At 41.3% G+C, this 21,454-nt stretch overlaps 1 protein-coding gene across 1 annotated transcript in view; it reads right to left on the minus strand.

Moving 5' to 3' along the window:
• Positions 1-624: 624 nt before the first annotated feature.
• The window catches only part of insrb (insulin receptor b), an 80,756-nt gene continuing 59,926 nt past the window's right edge, over positions 625-21,454 (minus strand). Inside the window, exons 3-7 of the mRNA XM_036141193.1 lie at positions 11,914-12,116; positions 10,435-10,553; positions 1,387-1,526; positions 1,094-1,238; positions 625-989 (exon numbers count right to left, since the gene is read on the minus strand). Of these exons, the coding sequence (XP_035997086.1) occupies positions 710-989; positions 1,094-1,238; positions 1,387-1,526; positions 10,435-10,553; positions 11,914-12,116 (887 nt within the window). The 3' untranslated portion in view covers positions 625-709. The remainder of the gene's footprint in view (positions 990-1,093; positions 1,239-1,386; positions 1,527-10,434; positions 10,554-11,913; positions 12,117-21,454) is intronic.

Raw genomic sequence — 21,454 nt, forward strand, 5'->3', positions numbered from 1 at the left:
ATCGAGCCAGCGGTTCATTTTTTCAGCCGTGTGGAGTACTCTAGCATACAGCCACACTGCAAAAACAGAACCAAAAATAAGTCATATTTTCTTGAAATTTGTGTATTTGTCCTTGATTTGAGCAGCTAAATAAGATTATCTGCCAATAGAAGAGTCATTTACCCCTAAAATAAAATAATTAGATGTGCTGCACTTGAAATAAGTTGATGGAGATGAGTTCTTCCTATTTTAAGTGCAAAAATCTTATTCCATTGGCAGATTATCTTATTTACCTGCTCAAATAAAGTACAAATACACTAATTTCAGGAAATTTTTTTTTATTATTTTTAGTTCAGTTAAGTCTGTTTTTGCAGTGCAGAGCCATAATGGCTCAGATTATTCTCCTTTTAGAATGGCCCAGTCAAAGTCCAGATCTAAAGCTATTTGTGAAACCTGTTAAGAGCTGAAAACTGTGTCTTTCTGATTGTAATATGATAAAATGTGAAAAGCTCTAAGAGGGGTACATGTAGTTACAAGGCTGTAAGAGTCTTCTGTCATCTGGTTCTGCAGGAAATAAAAGTTTCCCGTTTGCAAAACGAATCTCTTGGTGAGTGAAACCCAGCTCTGTTGTCCAAGCTTTAGCTTCTGGACTGGATCCCCATCATCATGAAATGTTTAAACTTCAATGTAACTTCTCTTGTTTGACCCAATTTTCCACAACCTTCGCCTCTCACCCTTCACGAAAAGCGGCGACATTACGGAGGTGAATGCTCAGGGGACACACGAGGATCTTACAGGATGCTTGGTCTCCGTTGGTGCGAACAGAGATGTCGTTGTTCTGGTTGCGCTCCTTGGTTCCCGTCACCTCCTCCAGCTTCTTGATTTCGGTCATGCAGAGCTTGGGGTTGAAGTGGAAGAACATGCGACCTCGCTCGATCGTCAGGTTGTGCTTGGACCAATCCCACAGCTGCCGGAGGTTCTGGTTGTCCAGCGCGTAGAAGGCGTAGTGGCTGATGGGAGAAACGCAGAGCAGAGCAGAGCAGAGCGGCGAGGTGATTAACCGCAGCGTAACGGAAATGAAGCTGAGACGGGAGGCGGACGGAGGAGCGCTTACTCTCCCTCAAACTGCTCCCCCTTAATGACGCGCAGCTTTCGCAGGAAGGAGAGGGAGACCAAGGCGTAGGCTCTGCGCACGCTCAGGTAACCTTTGATGACCTCGATCTGTCCCAGGCTAGCCTCCAGCTCGGCCGCTATGTTCGCTGCAAGCAGAGGGACGGGTCAGGCTGCAGCCACTCACACAGACCGGAGGACAACGGTACGTGGAGCCGACCCAGCAGGCCCGGCGGCGGGGGGGGGGGGGGGGGGGGGAGGGGGGGGGGGGGGGGGGGAGGGGTAACGGCTACTTACTCCCTCCTCGAATCTTGATGACCATGTTGCCCTCGATGACTGTGCATCCTCTGAGGGCCTGGGCTGAAGTTACAGAGTCAATCGTCTTGTTTCCCTGGCACGCTTTGGGACAGGGGCCCGCGCACGGTTCGCACGTCAACCTGAACAGGCACAAGAGACGGAGATTAGAGCCACGTGTGACTAGGGCTGAACAATTAATCGCATTTTCAATATAATCGCGATTTAAAAAAAACGCAATTTCCAAATCGCAGAGGTCAGCAATTTTTGGATCTGTAACAATTAGGGAATTAGACACGTCCATTAGGTGTTGGTAAAATGTTTAAAGTGGGTTTGCCTCCACATAGAAGGGAAGACAGTTGCAGCAGTGAGATAATCTAATTGTATTACTTGTTTTAGAGTTTATATAATCATACATAGCATTAAGTACAGGTCAATCAGTTTATTACATAGACTGGTTACACTTTATGTCCAAGAAGGATTGATGTCCAAATCAATTAAAAGCTGTTCTCTTGAATAATATTCTGATTAATAGAAACATTAAAAGTTCTTGTTTTAAATAGTCTTTGTTTACAAACATTTTTATTTAGACACCATTTTTGTTGCTTTTGGTTAATGCGGAGAAAAGTCAAAATTGCAATTTTGGTTAAAATATATCGTAGGCAGAACGCAATCATTACTGCTCCGAGTTTAGATGCTGTGAGTCTTTTAGCAACTAATCTGCACAGCGAGGAAACAAATTGATTTGTTGTTTGTATATATTTAAAAAGACATGATAAATCAAACTGGAAAAAAAATCTTATTAAATCGCAATTTTAAGAAAAAAAAATCGCAATAGATTATTTTCCAAAATCGTTCAGCCCTTTGTGTGACGAGCGCCTTCGTTTGGGCTGCAACAAAAAGCCGAGAAGGTTCTGATTCTAGTTAGGGGCGTCAGAATAATGGTGTGATGGATTTTAATGCACGGAACATGTTTTTTTCTTTTAAATGAAAAAAAAACCGTGCATCCTTTTCACAATTACACTGGATATTTTGCTCTAATCTAGCACATATTTTGCTCTAATCTAGCACACAGTAAAACGCATTAAAATCTGAGTTTTATCATTCTTTCCCTTTTATCTCTTCTTTCTTTCACCTCCTCTCTTTCTTTTTTTTTTTCTCTTCTTGTTCTTCCTTTACTCTCCTACTTTCTCATTGTACTGTCCACATAATTTGAAATTCTCCCTGCAGGAACCACAATAAAACTATTTACATGCATAAATCAAGCGGAGCACTACACTGCAAAAACAGAACTAAAAATAAGTAAAATGTTCTTGAAATTAGTGTATTTGCCCCTGATTTGAGCAGGTAAATAAGACTATCTGCCAATGGAAAGAGTATTTTTACCCCTAAAATAAGATAATTAGATATACTGCACTTGAAATATGTTGATGGAGATGAGTTTTTCCTATTTTAAGTGCAAAAATCTTATTCCATTGGCAAATGATCTTATTTACCTGCTCAAATAAAGTACAGATACACTACTTTCAAGAAAAAAATACTTATTTTTAGTTCTGTTTTTGCAGTGTATGCAAAAGCTGATTGCTCCACTTGTGAAAGCAAAATCTGTCGAGCTCTATTTGGCATTAAGACATCAATTCTTATTGCCACATTGCTAGACAGGACACTGGGGGGGAAAAAAATAAAATAAAATCTGAATCTCTGGATCAAACTGCAGGATGTCTTTTACTCTCCCGCCTGCCGGTTGCAAAAAGCGGATCATGACTCAGAAGTGAACGCTTCTCTCAAGCAATCAGATAATTCCCATAATGAGCCCGTAAACTCAGTTTATGCTCGCTCCCGTTCACATCTGCGCCTCCTTGATGTTTATTTGCTCCGAGGAGAACCGACGCGAACGATCAAAGGGAGCATAATCACAGACAAACCCAAACAACACGGCCGCAGCTCCCAAAGGAGCTCTCGCCTGTTGCTTTTTGTCTCTGTTCGCTCGGTGACGTCCTCTCCCGGCAAAGCGTGCATTTCTGCACGAAGCCGCGCGGCACACAGGCAGGAATTCACAGCCCAAAGGGGCCTTGATGGAAAGCCATTCACAAAAGGCCCGTCTAAACGGGGAGACCCGATGCTTCATTCACAAACCAGCGCTGCGTCCTTCAAAATCCCCTCGAAAGATTTCTAAAGAGCTTAATCCATCTTTTTTATCCCATTTAGTGCCGACACTTTTCAAAACACCAGGGCTTTCAGCCGAATATATCACTCAGAAACATCATAATTAATCCTTTGCGAACAAACAAAATAGGTTGAGATCGAAAGTCTAAGAAATCCTAAAATACAAACCAAGTGGCCGGAAGAGAAACCGATCTGTGAATTTATTGTTTCGAGAAACTGTCGTTTAAATCGAGATGAGATCATTATTTAACAAATATACAATGACAGTGTAAACACAGCTGGATGACGAAGGGTGCGTTTCCTCTGCAAGACTTCACAAAAATACGTTTGCTTTACATAAACAAACGTTTCGCAAATCAGAGAGTGAGCTTTAAAGTGTTTGGAGTTACTGTATAACAATCCAGGTTTGAATTATTTTAATTTGTGACTGTTCCTAGCTCTATTAACAAATAGAATAAAAGGTTTATTGATATAAATTTATATACATAAAACAACGCCTCGGGTGATATCATTGGAGAGATGAAAGCTGGTTTTCTGGGACTGTATCTTCATTAATTTTACCCCAAAACAGCAAAAGAAGCAGAAAAACCGACTTTCGTCAACGGGGGACGACCCCTATTTAAGGATTTAGTAGAAGATGATGGCCGGCAGCCTTAAAAGGTTCAAGCAGAGTACAGTTAAAGCAGGCAGTGGATGCAGTCACCTTTTTTAAAGCACATGGGGAACTAAGCTTACAAAGGAAGCTGTTGTTCATCGGGGGGGGAAACACGTAAGCTATGCAGATACTACTGTTTGCAATCTCTTCGTGCTTTAAGTTCTGTTTACACTACTCATATTATAACCCCCCCCCCCCCCCCCCCCCCCCCTCCAGGACCATTCCTTTACTTTCTCCCTCAGGCTGCTATGCTGTCCTCACAAAGACATGAAAACCTCCCATTTTCATCCCTGATGATCTTTGTCTGCAACTTATCAAACTCTTACAAAAGTTCCTACCAATCAAAGACCAGCTCATTGTGATTTTGAGCGAGTGGAAACACAGTGAATAATATATATATAAAAAAAAAAAAAAAAAAAAAATCAAGGATGTGTCGTCTTTATCCGTCTCCCACACAGGAAAAAAAAAAAAGAAAACGTATGCCGCCTCTCCGGCGTAACGCTCTAGTTGCAGCGCAGAAAAGGGAGAATGTTTTGGGCTGTTGTACCGAAAACACAGACACACAGGCAGACAGGCCGGGGCTCCGAGGGCGGCTCTTAAAGGGACAGCGTTTATATCTGAACCCTGTGACTCGGACTCCGGGGTCTGTTGGAACCATCGAGAGCGGAGGCCTGCAGCTGACGCTCGGGTTTTTGGTTTCGGCCCAACCCAGACAGAACCACACCAAATGTGAGAGTGTGTGCTCGCTGTCACGTTGTCCAAAAAAAAAAAAAAAAAAAGAAGAAGAAGAAAAAAAGAAAGAAGAAAAGATGAGCAAACTCCTTTCGCATAGAAGACAGAGGCAGATGCATTAAGAGCAAAACAAATGTGGTTAATTTAATCATGTGACAGAAAGGAAACGGTTTTGGAGGATAATAACTAGGTATGATGAATTAAACAACATAAAACATTCAACCTGGAACACCTAAACCCCAAATGTATAACCTATGAAGTAGATATATTGACTGTCTTTTTATCCTTAATAACTTGAGTAATGTTACAGTAACGGCTGTAATGAGGGACGGTAAAATGAACAAGGTTCTGACACGTTTAATGAACAAAACCCATCGTTTTCAGGACCCGACCAAGAATGGTCCTTCCACTACTGAACCTATAACAATTTAAAAGATCACAGTGAAAGACAGGTGGATGAAAAGAATAAATGGATGGAAAGAATAAATAAATGGATGAACCAATGATTTGAAATAAATGGATGAGGAAGGATTACTCGAACCTGTGATCATATCAGGGCGCATTAGTGTAAGCCTGTTTGGCTTTTGAACGAGGCCCTGAGGAAGACACGCAGGCCGCCGTCACAGCGCTGATTATTCACAGGCGACGGCACCGGGACGACGTTCTTTCTCGCTTTAACCAAAACACACAAGAGGCCATGATGTCGCAACAGGGTCCTGATGGAAAAGTCTTGTTTATTACATGATATCTGCTGTGGAAAGGTTTCAGGCACCCTTAGAGGGTTAGTTTCCGATCCAGCAAGCGGTACTAAAAGTGAGCTATAACACTGGTTCAAACGCTGCGCCGTCACAACACCGTCAAACGTGTTCCCAGAGCAGGATGGACGTGTAAAAAGACAGAAAAGTCTCCTCCAGAGCCCAGTTCTCATTACCGCCACGCGCTCTGCAGGCAGCAGAGTAGGAGCTGTTTTAACAGACTAGCTGGTTCATTTTGATCTCTGTCTTTCACTGTGAATGCAGACCAATAATGGCATTGCGTTGTAGATCTCCCTTTAAGTGCTCAGAAGTATTCCCCGTTTCATTTTTAAAATATAATTATGAAGAGTTTCATAAAAAAAGGTTTTAATGAGGGGAAAGCCTAGTGACAAAGGGTACGGTGCGAATGGGTTACATGTAATGTGTATTCCATTCAATAAATTAGATTTTGATTGAAAAAAAAAAATACACATTTTAAACCAGTTAGTAATTAACAGAGGCTAAAAAAAACCCTGCATTTTAGATTTCATTAAAAGAGTTTGAGCTTGTTTAGACTTTGCTTGGATATTCTGTGTTGGTGTTGAGATACGCAAACCATAACTCAACCAACGTTTAGTGCTGAGAATGCTCATCTCATCCACTTATAAATAGTGTTTTTGGTAAGAAAAGAAAACAGAAAAGACATTTTGACCCACTTCACGTGGTTTCACTGGATCTGAGTGTTGCGTTCGACACATTTAATAACACTCTGATAGTGTTTAGACTGCCTGATAGTGTTTAGACTGAGATCAAATTTTGCAGCTGAGCAATTACAGATATGAAAGCTCAGTTCTCGGATCATATCCATTAATATCTATATACTCCTCCTAGTTCAGATTATTGACTACTACGACATCTCTCACCATGCATACAGTATACTCATCCAAACGCAGCCACCAAATGATGGTTCCTTGCATCTTGACTCCACAAAAATCTCTTAGTCAAGGTAAGAATTTCCTCCAGCTTAATGCAGGAAAGACAAACTGTTAACAACACCAAGTGAGAGGTCAGCTGAACCAAAGCATACAAGAAAGCTAGGGGGTCGTTCTGCATCAAGATTAAAACATTTTCAATTCCCTTAACATCTGTTAAAACAGCCGTCCAGTACGTTTCCAGAATAAAGGCCTTCCTGGGTCTGCTGACATCTACGGGTCCAGTGAGATTCCCTAATGCTTTATATAGAACATGAAGCACAAACTTCTATGATGCCATGAGAAAATGTGAGGCAGGGTGAACTCTCCCTAATTTCCCTCCTCATAGCTGACGTGCTGTTGAGCAATACACTTTCCTCACCTAAGCAAATGCTCGTCAGACGCTGCTCCTGCAGCTCTGGCCGTGTATTTACACCGGGCCTCTTCTGTGTGATCTCTGCGCTGAGTTTTAAAGACACAGAGGTCAGCTTCCTAAGTGCATGAGCAATAGTCACTAAACCCATACATTGGGTCTGTTAACTCTATACTTTGGCAGATTTAAGCTTAAAAATATAATCCAATATATATTCCAAAAGGAAATCAGCGCAAACTAGTAAAATATATGAACGGCATCAACGCACGTCATCCGGTGTGTCTTCAAGTGTTGCAGACAAATAAGTTTTGAGCAGCAAAAACCTAACCCCCGTCTTTTTTTTGCATTGATCTTCAGTTGATGTGACTGTCGCCTCCAGCGATAGCTCCCATTAATGATTTAGTCACATGAATATTTCATTCCTCCTGCCGGAAAGTATGTTGTACTTGTTGCTCAAGCCTCGCGTACGCGTTTAGCGAGCGTGTAAACAGGAGTGGTTTCCAAAACACATACTTGGCTTCAAAACAAACACGCATCTCCCTGGTTTAGCAAGAGCCGCCGAGGCTAAATAAGTGCGCCGGTGATTTTCCTCTGTGCTCCTTCACGACGAGTGAGAATGCCAAAAGAGGTCGCGCTCTTGATTGTTGGCAGGCGGCCGAAAGCGCGTGCTGAAAAGGACCAGGTGTGACAGATGTTGAGGCTGCTTTTTTGCATTAGTGACACTTTGCAGCAAAGCTGAGGGGCCTCACTTTGTGACTCTTTAGCAGGAATCATTGCTTCCATGTTCTGCCTCTCTGACAAATTCGACTCCAGCCACCTTAAACGCCTAGAAAATCCTTGCTGCTGGAGGAAAATGTGTTTATGATCCCTTAAACCGAACCTCCAAATCCCCATAATAAATCTCGTCATGTGAAACAAGCTTGTGAAACACCCAATCGGACTAAATAAACAGCTCATTGAGACTATTAAAGCTAATTCAGTTTTACAGCACAAGTATCCTTTCCTCAGGTAAACATGACGCCATGTGTATAAGTAGCGTTGAATTCATGAAAAACTCTGGTATAAACAGGCTAGTTGAACGGATATGATCTCCAGACAAAGATACAAGAACACTTATAGACAGCAGCCGGCAGATTATTGTCCTTTAATATCAGCCAAATAAATAAATGTCGTTGAATCTTTAAAAAAAAAAAAAGGAATCGGAATAGAAATGGTCCAGTTAGCATTTTGAGCCCTTCACAGTAGAGAGATTGTGTTTATAATTACATCAGACAACGTGTCCATGCTAGCTCTGCTGCACTAAACACCGTCGACCACAGCGCGTTATTAGATCTGAACATCTAATCTGGATCGCAGGTTCTGTTTTTACATCATAGATACTTCATCTGATCTTTGGCGCGTTCATGCGTCCACATTTTCCAGTCATTTCTGGTGTTCTGCAAGGTTCTGGTCTAAGTCCAGTTTTATTCTTCCCTTTCACAATTCAAGTCGCAGCAGTTTCCACAGCTGTGCTGTTAACAGCAAGTTTTATTTATCAATGAAGCTCTGATCAGTTGATTGACCTACTGGATGACATTTTTATTTTTTACTCCAGAGCTCCGACAAAGCAGAGATTATTATCCTCAGTCCTAAAGAGCTCCATGATTTAGCGGCAAATCATTTATTTGCTTTGAACAGTTGTACTCTACCGTCAAGTAAAGAATATCGGCATCATCTCTGAGCATTTTGTTTTCCCGATGAATCTCATTAATTCCAGTTTTCACCATATATAACAAATGTTCATGCATTTTCTGGATTTCTAACCCCTTACGGGCCAGCTTCAGCAATTAAAAATATTTTATTCTCCACACTTAGAATGGGAGTCACTGGCATAAATAAATGCAGGAGATAATATATATAGACATTTGCAACTTCAGTCCATTTTTAATAGTAATAGTAACAGTAATATAGCTTCCTCCTATTCTAAATTGTTTTTACAGCATAAACCATATAAACATTGCTAAAGTTATGAAAAAATCTAATCTCCAAACAAGGAGTACAAGGAGTATTAACACACCGAGAACAATAATCTTGGTCATTGTTCTTGTGTAAAACGTTCCATAATTCACTAGCTACCCACATAATTCTTATTGACAGCTTTACCTCATTCTAAGGATCCTCGGCATCATCTATGACCAAGACCAAGTCTTTAACCCTATGTATAACACTGACTAGTGGTTAAAATAGCTTTAAACGCCTGTGCAATTTCTCAAAAAGAAAAGAAAATCAGGACCACTCTGACAGAAAGTTTGGCAGAGAAACAGATCAACGTATTTGTGACGCGTAGGCTTTACAATATCAGTGTAATGTTAGTGGAGTCTAAATACACTTTGCCAAAAAGGGGCCTTAATTCTTCTGTAATATTTTAATTCAATGGAAAACTATTTCCAATTAAATATAGGCAACATGGCTCATTAGGTCAAAAGGAGGCACTGGTCTAAAGATGCAGGTTTCTTCGTGTTTTACAGAGATTTGAATGATAAGATTTGTAATTCACCTGAAAACGTATTGCTTCGCAACTAGTTTTAAAGAGAAGCTGGAAATGTACCCATTTGGAAAAAAAACACACTTTTATTTAGTGTAGATTTAAATGCTTATATATTTTACTTAGTAAGTGGTGGTGTCAACTTTTAACGTGCTGGTTCAGTTTTGTGGACCTGTTTTTACTCTTCTTACAGTTTATGACCCTTTACGTCTAGCTTCCTCCTATTCTAAATTGATTTTCATGTCTTTCCAATTTGTTTCATCGCATGTTTCAAAAAAGAGATCATAAATAACCCTAATTGCACATTACTGAACCAAGATTTTGACTTAATTACCATTTGTGACCTGCGAAAGCAAAACCTGTGAGAACAAAACAGGCTTATTTGTAGCAGATCTTGCTGGGCTATAAAGTTACGACTAGAAACTCCATATTGGGTGCTCCCAGTCCAACGGTACAGTGTTTCAAGTGAAATGGTATGCTGCTTATTTTGTGACTCATAAAACAGACATTTTTTGCTGGAATGTGAACGCTGTGAGTCATTTTCTCTGATGCACGCCGCATTTTAAGGCAACCGAGGACGGCAAGTTAGTTGCAACTCAACTCGCAGATAGTTGTTTACTATATCATTAGCGCGACACTGGCCTTTCACCCTTTTTATTTTACAGATTAATAACTTGAATAATTAGCTTTACTGATGTGGGAGAGAACAAACAATTAGAGAAACGAATGATTAAAATCTCCAAAAAGAGAATCAACAACCTTTACTCATACAGTAGACAGTGCCCTTGCACATTTGACATTATTGTGTCCACTAACCACCGCACATTTGTTTTGCTGGTGTTGATGGTGGCGTTTAAGCCGTGTTTGTATGCGTGTTACCGGTGACCCGAACTTACGTAGTGGAGTTGCTGCTGTATCCGGAAGGACACTCCTGAATGCAGGCCCCGTTGTGGATGACGTACTCATGACAGTTGGGATCCAGATCCTTCGATTTCTTGCACTGGTTGTGAAGGTCCTGCACGTAAAACGACGACAAAAAGACGACTGTGTGAACTGAGCAGACAGCAGAGTCTCTAAAGAGTGCAACAAGCCAAAAGACGTCAGAAGAACACCGTACCTGGAAGATCAAAAACTGGACAAGCATCAAATGTCTCAGATCAGTTCAATTAAATTTTATTTATATCGCGCTAGTTCACAACATCTGTCATCTCACGCCATTGTACAAAGTCAAAATCAATCAAATCTTCTTGACAGATTGGTTAAAAACTTTCCTATCTAAGGAAACCCAGCAGATTGTATTGAATCTTGACAAGCAGCATTCACTCCTCCTGAAAGAGCGTAGAGCCACAGTGGACAGTCGTCTGCATTGTCCATAGCTTTGCAGCAATCCCTCATACTGAGCATGCATGAAGCGACAGTGGAGAAGAAAACTCCCCGTTAGCGGGAAGGAAAAACCTCCGGCAGAACCAGGCTCAGTGTGAACGGTCATCTGCCTCGACCGACTGGGGGTTAGAGAAGACAGAGCAGAGACACAAAATCAAATGAAGCAAACATTGATCCAGGAATCCTTCCTTTGTTAGAAAGGGTAATGGCTGACCCTTTCTCAATTCAAGCCACTTCTGTCATCTACACTCATTTGGAAAAAATGGGAACATCCCTTTAATTATAGGCATTACTTTAGAGAAATATCTCTTTTATTATCTCTGGAAAAGAAATGTGCTGCTGTTTGCTCTCACTTCCACAGTCAGGCGCGTGCACCAAACTAAAGGTTTAACCAGAGTGCTTAGAAACATTCTCAACCCCATAACCTGAAGTTATCTGCCTTTAGTGGGAAGAAACGTGGGTGCTGTGTCACAATACCTCACGTCCTACTTGACTCCTCTTTCCTATGACTACTGATTACTGAGCCGATGTGACATGTGAATTTCTCCAATGTGAGATCAATAAATCTTATCTTATCTACACTGAATATAAACTAATTCTGATCTCTGGAAAAAATTTCTGGAAAAAAAGACAGTTTTCCCCAAAATATTGCAGATAATTGAAAAGCTGAAAATCTTGTTCCCCTGAAATGGATGGTTGGTTTCATCCCTCCATTTTTTTCTTCTTCTTCTTTTTTTACACAACGGTATTTGTATACAATTTTTTTTAGAGTTTAATGAAGCAAAACTGCCACCATGTAAAATTCAACACCACCTGGCTGGTATACAGAAACATCGTTTTTCAACGTTTTTCAAATTTAAGTCATTCTATGCTGAAACCAAGACTATTTCCATCAGAAGTCCTACAAAGAAAAAAAAAAAAAAAAAAAGATAGAAAACGAAACGATGGCTCTAGCCTAGCCTGGTTTTTAGAAATTTCAACGACTCACAAACCTGGCAGAAGGAGAAGCTGACGCAGCGCCAGCCTTGGAAGACGTAATATCCAGGAGGGCATTTGTCCACGCAGACGTTTCCATGCTGGAGGTTCCTGCAGGCCACACAGCTGGAGGCGTTCCCCAGCTCCGAGCAGCCACCCAGGCACTGGTCGTGGCAGCACTTTCCCTGGTGGTTGCACGCGCCGTGTTTACAGTCGCACGCTGAGGAAAAGCAGAACAAGAGGAAGAAGTCGGTTAATATCAAGCCACACTGGTAGACCTACGTCTTTTTTTTTTTATTGTAGCTTGAGCAGACTGCGGGAGAAACGGATGCATATTTTATATTTATGCACAAATACCCAAACACTGTTTAAGGCTCACTTCTCAGGAAGGCCACAGATCTTATTGCTGCAGGGAGGGATGCTGAGCTCCAATGAAAGCTCTCATTAGCCCATATCTACCCTAAACTAACAGAATCTAAACAGGACTTCAGTGATAAAGTTAAGTGTTCTTAATATGTAAAAACGCCACGGATGGTTTATTGGGGTGCACGTTAACACAGCACCTCACAACTGGACAACTCACACCAGTCGGAGAGCAAACGCTACGACGGAAAAGCTGCGGCTGCTTCCACAGATCCAACAGCACAAACAACGCCGGCGCTTTGACATCCGCTCGGAGAGATTTAGTGACCACAGTTTACGTTCGATAGTCAACAGCGGCAGACTGCGGCGCCGCCATGGAAACAACCTGAGCGGCTGGGAGCCTGAGGACTGAGCGTTGCTGACTCACGTCAGCTTTCGTTTCACCAAAGTGAAATCTGTCGGAGAGGCTAAATTGTAAAATTGGCAGCCAGGTCTGACGTTTGCAGTGGATCCGTCTCCTCTGGGAGAAAACAGTCTAGATATTTAAAAAAATCAAACACAAAAACAACCTGCCTACACACAGATGCACATATATTTGACCATAACTTTGAAATACAATGCATGTTTTTTTTTTGTTTTTTTTTATAGATAATATGAAACTGTGGCATGCATTTGTACTCCTGAGTCCTTGTAGAGCCACCTGTCACACTAATTACAGATGGTGGTCTTCGGAGGTAAACCTCTAAAAGCTTTGCATGCAAGAAAAAGAAGAAGAAGAAGATTGTAAATGGTTTTCAAACAGACCTGGGTCTGGACTTTGACTAGACCATTCTAACAAGAGATTGTGCTTTGATCTGAACCATTCCACTGGAGCTCTGGGTGGATGTTTAAAGCCATCGTTGGGTTGGGACGATCATCTCAGCCCCAGTCTTAAGTCTTTTGCTGCCTACAAAAGGTTTCCTACTAGAATTGCATGTTTATCTCCACCTTTCATCCCGTCCACTCCACACTGCTGGGCTGTGTTGTACCACGGGGGACGATGTGCTCGGGGGGAAATGCAATTGTTAGTTTTCCGTCATCATTTTTCCTGTAGGCCAGAAAGTTTAGTTCTGCTCTGATCTAAACAAAGCACCTTCGTACATACGCTTGTCCTTTAACAATGGCTTTTTTTTTTCAGTAACGGCCAAATTGGCAGAATGCACGGATATTTATCCCACATAAGTCAAGCTTTAGGACCGCAGACCCGAGATGCAATTCTATGCAGCCTTTCAACATAATTCTATATTTCTATTACTGCTGGCTGCTTTTTGGTTACACAGCACTCACGTGTATCTCACTACAAATCCCACTGTGCATAGCAACAGCTACTCACAACTTTAGGCAAGGACGCACACACGCTGCACTTGTGTGAGAACTGACGGACCAAGTGTAACCTGCCATGTTCCCAAGTGCACATTTTGCACAAGGCGCTTTGTTTTTTTTTTTTTTTTTTGTCTTTTAGTTCAAACATACCGTACAACTGTTCTGTAATCTATTGGCTTTTGCAGCGTAGAGCGCCTGCAGACATCCAGCAGCGTATAGAGCTGCATAGTAACAGCGCAACGTTTCCGTGAAACAATGCACCAACCCCACCTTCCTGCATGTTTGGTAGCCAGCCTGTCGTCTGACATGAAGATGAACGAGACAACGCCCACGAGAAAACTGACCGAGGAATACCTCCGAGGTAGTCCAGGTTTCTACAGATTAAAACTTTGCAACAAATATTAACGAACGGCTTACAAAGGAAAAAAAAAATGTCAACCATGTCCTAAAGGACTGCGGCACAAACCGTCTTTTATATAATTCTTTATAATTTTTGTTATTGTTTAAGTTAGATTAGATTCAACTTTATTGTCATTACACAGGTACAAGGCAACGAAATGCAGGTTAGGTCCAACCAGAAGTGCAATAGCAGCAAGTGCAGAATAAACAATGGTTCCATAAGTACGGGACATGGGTTTTTACTGAATAAATATAGAGATGAATACTATTATAGACAGAATTTTACTGATAGATTTGTCCTATGAGTATAATATAAAGATAACTAGTATTGTGAACTAAAATTACAGCTGGATATGTACTGAATATAATATACAGGTGGATATTACTATGAGTAGAGTTTTACAGATATGTACAATAACATAATATACAGATGATTATTATAACAGAGTTTACATGTACTATGAATATATGTACAGATGGCTATTACTATAGGCAGAATTGTGAGCATGATATACAGGTAGCTATTACTATAAAATGTATAAATAAAGTTTGGACAGAAGCTATTTAAATTAAAGTGGAGTGGAAGGTAATTGCATATTACAGTTAAAGTACGGTATTGCACGTGAACATTATCGGTTTATTTCTTTATTTATTTTGCATTTTCACAGCATTAACAACAGCTTATGCTGTAGTTTAAGTCGAGTTTAATGCCGGCCATTTGACAACCTGGACGCTTCCTGTCACTATAGTGGAGTCCTGTCAGCTTAGTCGGACCTCCGTATCTTGCGGCTTTATATCGGCGCTATACACTGGATACTTTTACCAGACAACGTAGATTAGTGAATGTGACTCTGACATTGTCAGGGAGCAATATCCTAGCATACCTCTAGATACCTTAAAGCACAATTATTAATTTTTCCCCCCTACATGTAAATAAACCCCCGTGGGTGTGGGGGTGACGCGCCCTTGAGGAAAACCAGAAAAACATTTTGTTCAGGTTTGATCTTCAGCTGAACTTGACTGTGCGTTAATCACCATCTCTCACATGATGCCGCCAGCTTTGATATCACGTAACAGCAGAACCAGAACGTGTCGCGGCGCAAAGCAGACCTGCGGTTCGAGCAGCAGGAAAAAATAGCTATTAAGAAAGTCACACGTGAAGTTTACACTGTAATAAAATGCTTTTAGAACTGAAGAAAAATGATGAAGGGATGAAAATAGCAGTGGGGGCCACTGTTTGTGGGGACCTCGCATGATCTCTCATTGCACACTGCAAAAAACGGAACTAAAAATAAGTGATATTTTCTTAAAATGAGTATCTGTTCTTGATTTTGAGCAGTTAAATAAGATTATCTGCCAACGGAATAAGACTTTTGCACTAAAAACAGGAACAACTCATCGCTATCATCTTATTTCAAGTGCAGGATGTCTATCTTATTTTAGGAGTCAAAATACTCATTCCATTGGCAGATAATATTATTTACCTGCTCAAATCTAGGACAAAAACACTAATTTTTAAAGAACATTTTACTTGTTTTTAGATCCGTTTTTACAGTGCAAGATCTGGTTAGGACCCCGCTTTCTGCATCGGAAGGCTGCCCACTGTAGTGCCTGAGTAAAGAAGCAAACGGGGCTGTTGCAGGCAGATAATTGGTGGGATAACAAGGGGAAAGAGGAGCAAAGATGAGGAGAAGGGAAATTACCACTGCTGGGGAGAAAAATAAACACCGTATTCAGCCTTTGGGGTAGTTCATGCAGAGGTCGCTCCTCTGCTATTCCTTTACTACGAGCTGTGAACCCACCAGAGCACACAGCCGTCTCCGACACACAGGGAACAAAAAAAACGCCTCGGCCTCCCTCCCTCCGCCTCTCTGGGCTGTTTGTGTGCGGAGGAGGCGGGGTGTAACAGCGGCGCAGGGGAGGTGCCTTCCTGGCCTGGCCCCAGATCCAGGATCCGTGCCAGAGATCCGCTCCAGCCACCAGATCCACCCTCGGCCTCAGCCAATGTGTTTGCTGGCTGGGGAAGGCAACTGTTTAGCGGCCTCTTCCATGTTGGGGTGGGAGAGCCGCCCAGGTTTAACCCTGGTCCTGCTGGGGCAGATGGGGGGGGGCAAGAAATGCAGACAGATGAATCCAGTCTCTGCTTTAGCGGAGTAACAGCAGGACTAAGACACAAAAAAATTAAAATAACATAGCTAAATAAATAAATAAATAAATACGCACAAGATGCTGGTTTGTGTATATATACATTAAGGACAGATAAAAGCACTGATCTGTGCATGTAAAGTGCCTTGTCGTTTGCTGTGAACTGACTTTAAAATTGGATCAAACTGAATAGAAATGAATGATTCGATCCAATTAAAATTCAAAGCTGTGAATTCGTTATTTTTATTTATAAGTTGTTGTTTGTTTTTTTAAAACTTAAAACTGCTTGGAGACTGGATTCATCTGTCTGCATTTCTTGCTGCGTTTAAACTTTTTTTTAAAACGCAGCAAGAAATGCAGACAGATGAATCCAGTCTCTGCTGTAGAGGCACAAAAAAATTTAAATAAGATAGCTAAATAAATGAATACACACAAGATGCTGGTTTGTGTATATATACATTAAGGACAGATAAAAGCATGTAAAGTGCCTTGTCGTTTGCTGTGAACTGACTTTTAAATTGGATCAAACTGAATAGAAATGAATGATTCGATCCATTTAAAATTCAAAATCGGTTAATTCTGTATTTTTTATCATATGTTTTTTTGTTTTTTTTAAACTTAAAAGATGGAAAATATAACGGAGTGTGAAGAAGTGGGAGCAGATAAACAACTAGGAACTGGCCGTTTTACTGGACTTGATGAGTAACATGTTTTGTCACATCATGTTACAGGACACAGCTGCGTGATTCAAAGAGGAAAAAAGCGCTGCAAAGTGGAACACCTCCCCACTGAGCCCACTGGGGAGGCGAGAGCCCTCCAGAACGTGGGCAGGTTTTTACAATCACATGAACGAGACCTAAATCTGAGCAGACGCCAGCTTTTTTTCCTTTTACCTATGGGGACTTCTTACCTTATAAATAAGATTTAGTTTTAGAGGATAGGATTAGAGCACATTGATGTTTGGGTTAGGATAATAACTCAGGGCTCGGTATGGAGGCACGGGTCAGAATGAGATTCTCACAGTATGATCAAAATAGCACAATTTTAAAGCATCAATATTGATGCAGTCATTTATTTAAATAATAGTTTTTAATATTACTTTATTTCTATACATTTCAATAAATATAAAAAAGCACAATAATTCACGTAGCTGCTAAAATATCATTGATTATTCCAATATTATTACTAATATTAATAATATTAGTAATAATAATATTAAAATAATAACAATAATAATAATAATAATAATAATAATAATAATAATAATAATAATATGATGATGATGATGATGATGATGATTTGGATCAATGGATGTTAAAATTTAACATTTATGGTGGTTCTACATTATGACATGTATGTCCAAACAGTCAGATTTGGCAGCACTGTGCAGCAACAGGTAGGGGAGGGGCAGCAATACTGCATGCATTACTCTATGCTCTACACAGCGTCACTCCATCACTTTCTCTGGCATCTCATTAAAACAACCGTAAACTGTATAAACGGTAAGACAGTAAATCAGATAGAAATTAAATGTTTTGTAAACGTTGAAGCCTTATGACCTGGTATGCCATTCGATGCAATGCCCTGACCACGCTCTGCGAGCTTTAGCCACGCAGTCACTAACAACATCCATCAAACGCGCCCGTCGAGGTCAGCAAAAGTCCAGCCAACAAGGCAAAAAACATTACTGCCATGCAGAATTCGCAAGCGCCAGAGTCCTGAAGTCTAAGATCCTACCGTACACTGCAAAAACTGATCTAAAAATAAGTAAAATGTTCTTAAAATTAGTGTATTTATCCTTGATTTGAGCAGGCAAATAAGATTATCTGCCAATGGAATGAGTATTTTGACCCCTAAAATAAGATAATTAGACATCCTGCACTTGAAATAAGATGATGAAGATGAATTGTTCCTACTTTAAGTGCAAAAAACTTATTCTATTGGCAAATCATCTAATTTACCTGCTGAAATCAAGGACAAATACATTCATTTTAAAGAATATTTTACTTATTTCTAGTTCCATTTTTGCAGTGTATGCTGCACATCCAAGCAGTCCTTTGCAAGTACGACACAGCAACACACCGACACCGAGATTTGATATTGCAGCAGCAACAGTGTGCTACCTGTTTCTGTCTTTTATACATCAAAAGACAGTTAGATTATGTAGTATATTTGCTTTAAATGTTAGTGTTAAATCCCTGAGATCGTGGTTATCCCACCACCACGGAAGCATTGAAACCCTGTCTAGGATAGTTTGAACACTTATATTAGTGGTAATAGCTCTAGCCGTATTTAAGTTGCTAGTCTATAAAACAAATCAAGTGATGTTTTTATTTTTATGCTGAGAGCTTTCCTATTGTTTGGGTTTAGTACAGTGGAGGGGAGGAAGGGGGGGAGGCTGTTTTTCATATAACCAGATACCAGAGCTGTAATCTCATTACTGCAACACTGTGAAGCTGGTGGCGTTTCTGCTTTAAGGTTATCATACCAGCCCAGGCCCTAATAACGCCACTGCTGCTGCAGGATTACTCTCAATTCTGCTCACGCTTGCATCCGGCTACACAAGCTAGCTGCTGTGCCAAACATGCTCCCGTCAGCTCGCTTGTTCATTCATCCCCTCCTCCTCCTCCTCCTCTTCTCCACCGCCGACTCTCCCTGCCCTGCGCCACTATCTGCTGCTCTATCTCCTTGCCTTTCTAGGCCACTCAGCCCCTCCCACTTTCATTCATACAACGCCTTGTTTGTTTTTATGCAGGCTGGCAGGGTTAGGGAGCGAGAGACGGACGTATGGATGGATGCAGGAAGTTGCACTTCACCAGCGACCGCAGGAGGCGGCTGCCGTAGCATCCCGGATAGGCTATCTTTCCTTAAGCCAAGCACAAACACGCGTGTTAAACCTCAGTGTGTCATTTCATAATTTGCTCACCTTTTCCCCTACAAAACACACACACGCAGAGTCTGTTCCAGGAAGGGCTTTAAACGCAAAGCCCGATCAAAGGTGTGTTGTGTTTACCTTTCATTTGACCGCGGCAGTAAAGAACCTTGGCTGCGCTCTCTGCCCGAGGAAGGAACGTGGGAGAAGCCAAGCGGCCAATCACAGGCAGCCCCACACGACAACACTTCCTGCTCCTAACGCAGAAAGCCTCCCCTTTAATTGGCAGTGTCGTCTAAAGGCAAAATAGCTGGGAACAATAACAAACACTCCCCCCCCCCCATTTCCACCCCAGAGCCGTTTACTCAGGAGAACACATGCACTTACATGTTCATCAAACCACCTCTCAATTTCTTTCTTTCTTTTTTTTCTTAAATGCACGTACTGTTGGATTCACATTTACTATATTTGGCCACGGTGGGAGTCCTAAGCTTCAAAAGCATCGCCGTAAACGCTCAGAGTGATCTGATGTAAGACATTGGCCCGGGGACGGTTGAGGAGAGACGGAGGAGGAGAAGGAGGAGGAAGGTAAACAAAAAACGCACGGATCACCCGGAAGGCGAAAAGTGATCGCATCAGAAACACCTTTACGACACAAACATGAACCAATCGACAAACACTTGGGGGGGGAAAGGATTCTTTCTGTCAGCTGTTATGGTAAAGACACAAACAGCTGAAGATGGAGAGAAATTCAACAGATCAGGTAAAATCTGGAAGGAGAGGTCAACAGGAGCGTCAGGAGCACACAGACCTCGTGCACTTTGTCGTGAAGGCGACATCAGCTCTTTCATTTATAAAAAAGTGCTGCACGACTCTGCCACATGACAAACCGGGAGCTGCACAATATATCAAATCGCAATAAGCGTTGTAAAAGCCATGTTTACAACATCACAATCCCCAAAGGACGATAGGCACGCAGTTCTTTGGAAGGATGTTAAGCTTCCTGTTATCAGGCATTAATGCAGATCAGCAGTATAGTTACCAGCTTACGATGACTCAAGCTTCCCCTAATGTTCAAACCTGACGTATATCTTTTGAGGCTTTTCACACCTGAAGTACGTCTACTTTGGTGCAGGTTTTACCTTCCCGTTAATGGAGAGTTTTTCTTCCCACTGTCGCTTCATGCTTGCTCAGTATGAGGGATTGCTGCAAAGCCATGTACAATGCAGACGACTCTCCCTGTGGCTCTACGCTTCTCCAGGAGTGAATGCTGCTTGTCGGGACTTTGAAACAATCAACTGGTTCCCTTAGATAGGAAATCTTTTGGACAATCTGTATAATATAATTGAATTTGACTTTATAAAGTGCCTTGAGATGACATGTTCCATGAATTGGCGCTATATAAATAAAATTGAATTGAAATCACTCGACGGCTTTGTTGACTGGAAACTTTTACCAGTGGTTTGGTTTCTTTTCTGCCGAGAAAACTCCAAAATCAAACCAAAACCTGTCGCGACAAGCGACGTGGGAACATTCAGTCTGCTTTATTGGTCAGGTGTGCCGGGGGGGCGGGAGTATCCAGTGTAAACACAGGAAGCAGGTGCTTTGGTCTGAGCTGGTCAAACACATCTAGAATGTAATTCTCTTATTAACCCACAATCATTGATTATTAATTGGTTTAACTCTGACCATAAACGTTAGTATAGTTTGTAAGGAACCGGGGTGCTCTCGCTACGGTCGTCCTGATGGGCACCCTGGTGCCATAGCTGAGTTCACATCTACACAAACAAACTGGAGTCAACGTTAAAAACGTGTAAAAACACCTGAAGGCGCTGAAGACATCTACACAAAGAAGTTCAGCAAAATTACTGTTTCACTGTTTAGCACGTATTAAAATCCATCATATTGAGCTCCAATAGGTTTTCTGATTTAGGGAAAATGGGGTTTCCAGTGCTGTTCTTATACCTGTATATATTATACTTAAAGAAAAATTCAAATCGGCTAAAATCTGTACCAATAGCTCAATGCTGCAAGTTGAAAGCTGGCTGCAATTTAAAATCTGTTGTTACTTTATTCTTTTGCAGAGGATCCAGGTATCTTCATGTTGACCGTAATGCTACAGGGAACTACAGCAGCAAGTGGAGCCCTGAAAAGCTATAAAACTTCACATTTACTGACCGATTATCCAACTCAAGTGCAATGTCACAGACAGAGGCTGTAAAGATTTATTCAGCAGAGGGGCAGGAAAAGAACTACACAAAAAAACTAAAATTGCCTAAACCTAACCATGAATGAAAACAATTACAAACTAGAAGCAAAAGTAGGCAATTCCCCACAAATAAAAGGCAAACATCACACCAAGATATGTCTTATTTCAGATGGGATAAAAAGATATGTAAAAAGATCCATGAGTCGGT

This window comes from Fundulus heteroclitus, chromosome 9 (genome assembly GCF_011125445.2).
Source record: "Fundulus heteroclitus isolate FHET01 chromosome 9, MU-UCD_Fhet_4.1, whole genome shotgun sequence".
Taxonomy (NCBI): domain Eukaryota; kingdom Metazoa; phylum Chordata; class Actinopteri; order Cyprinodontiformes; family Fundulidae; genus Fundulus; species Fundulus heteroclitus.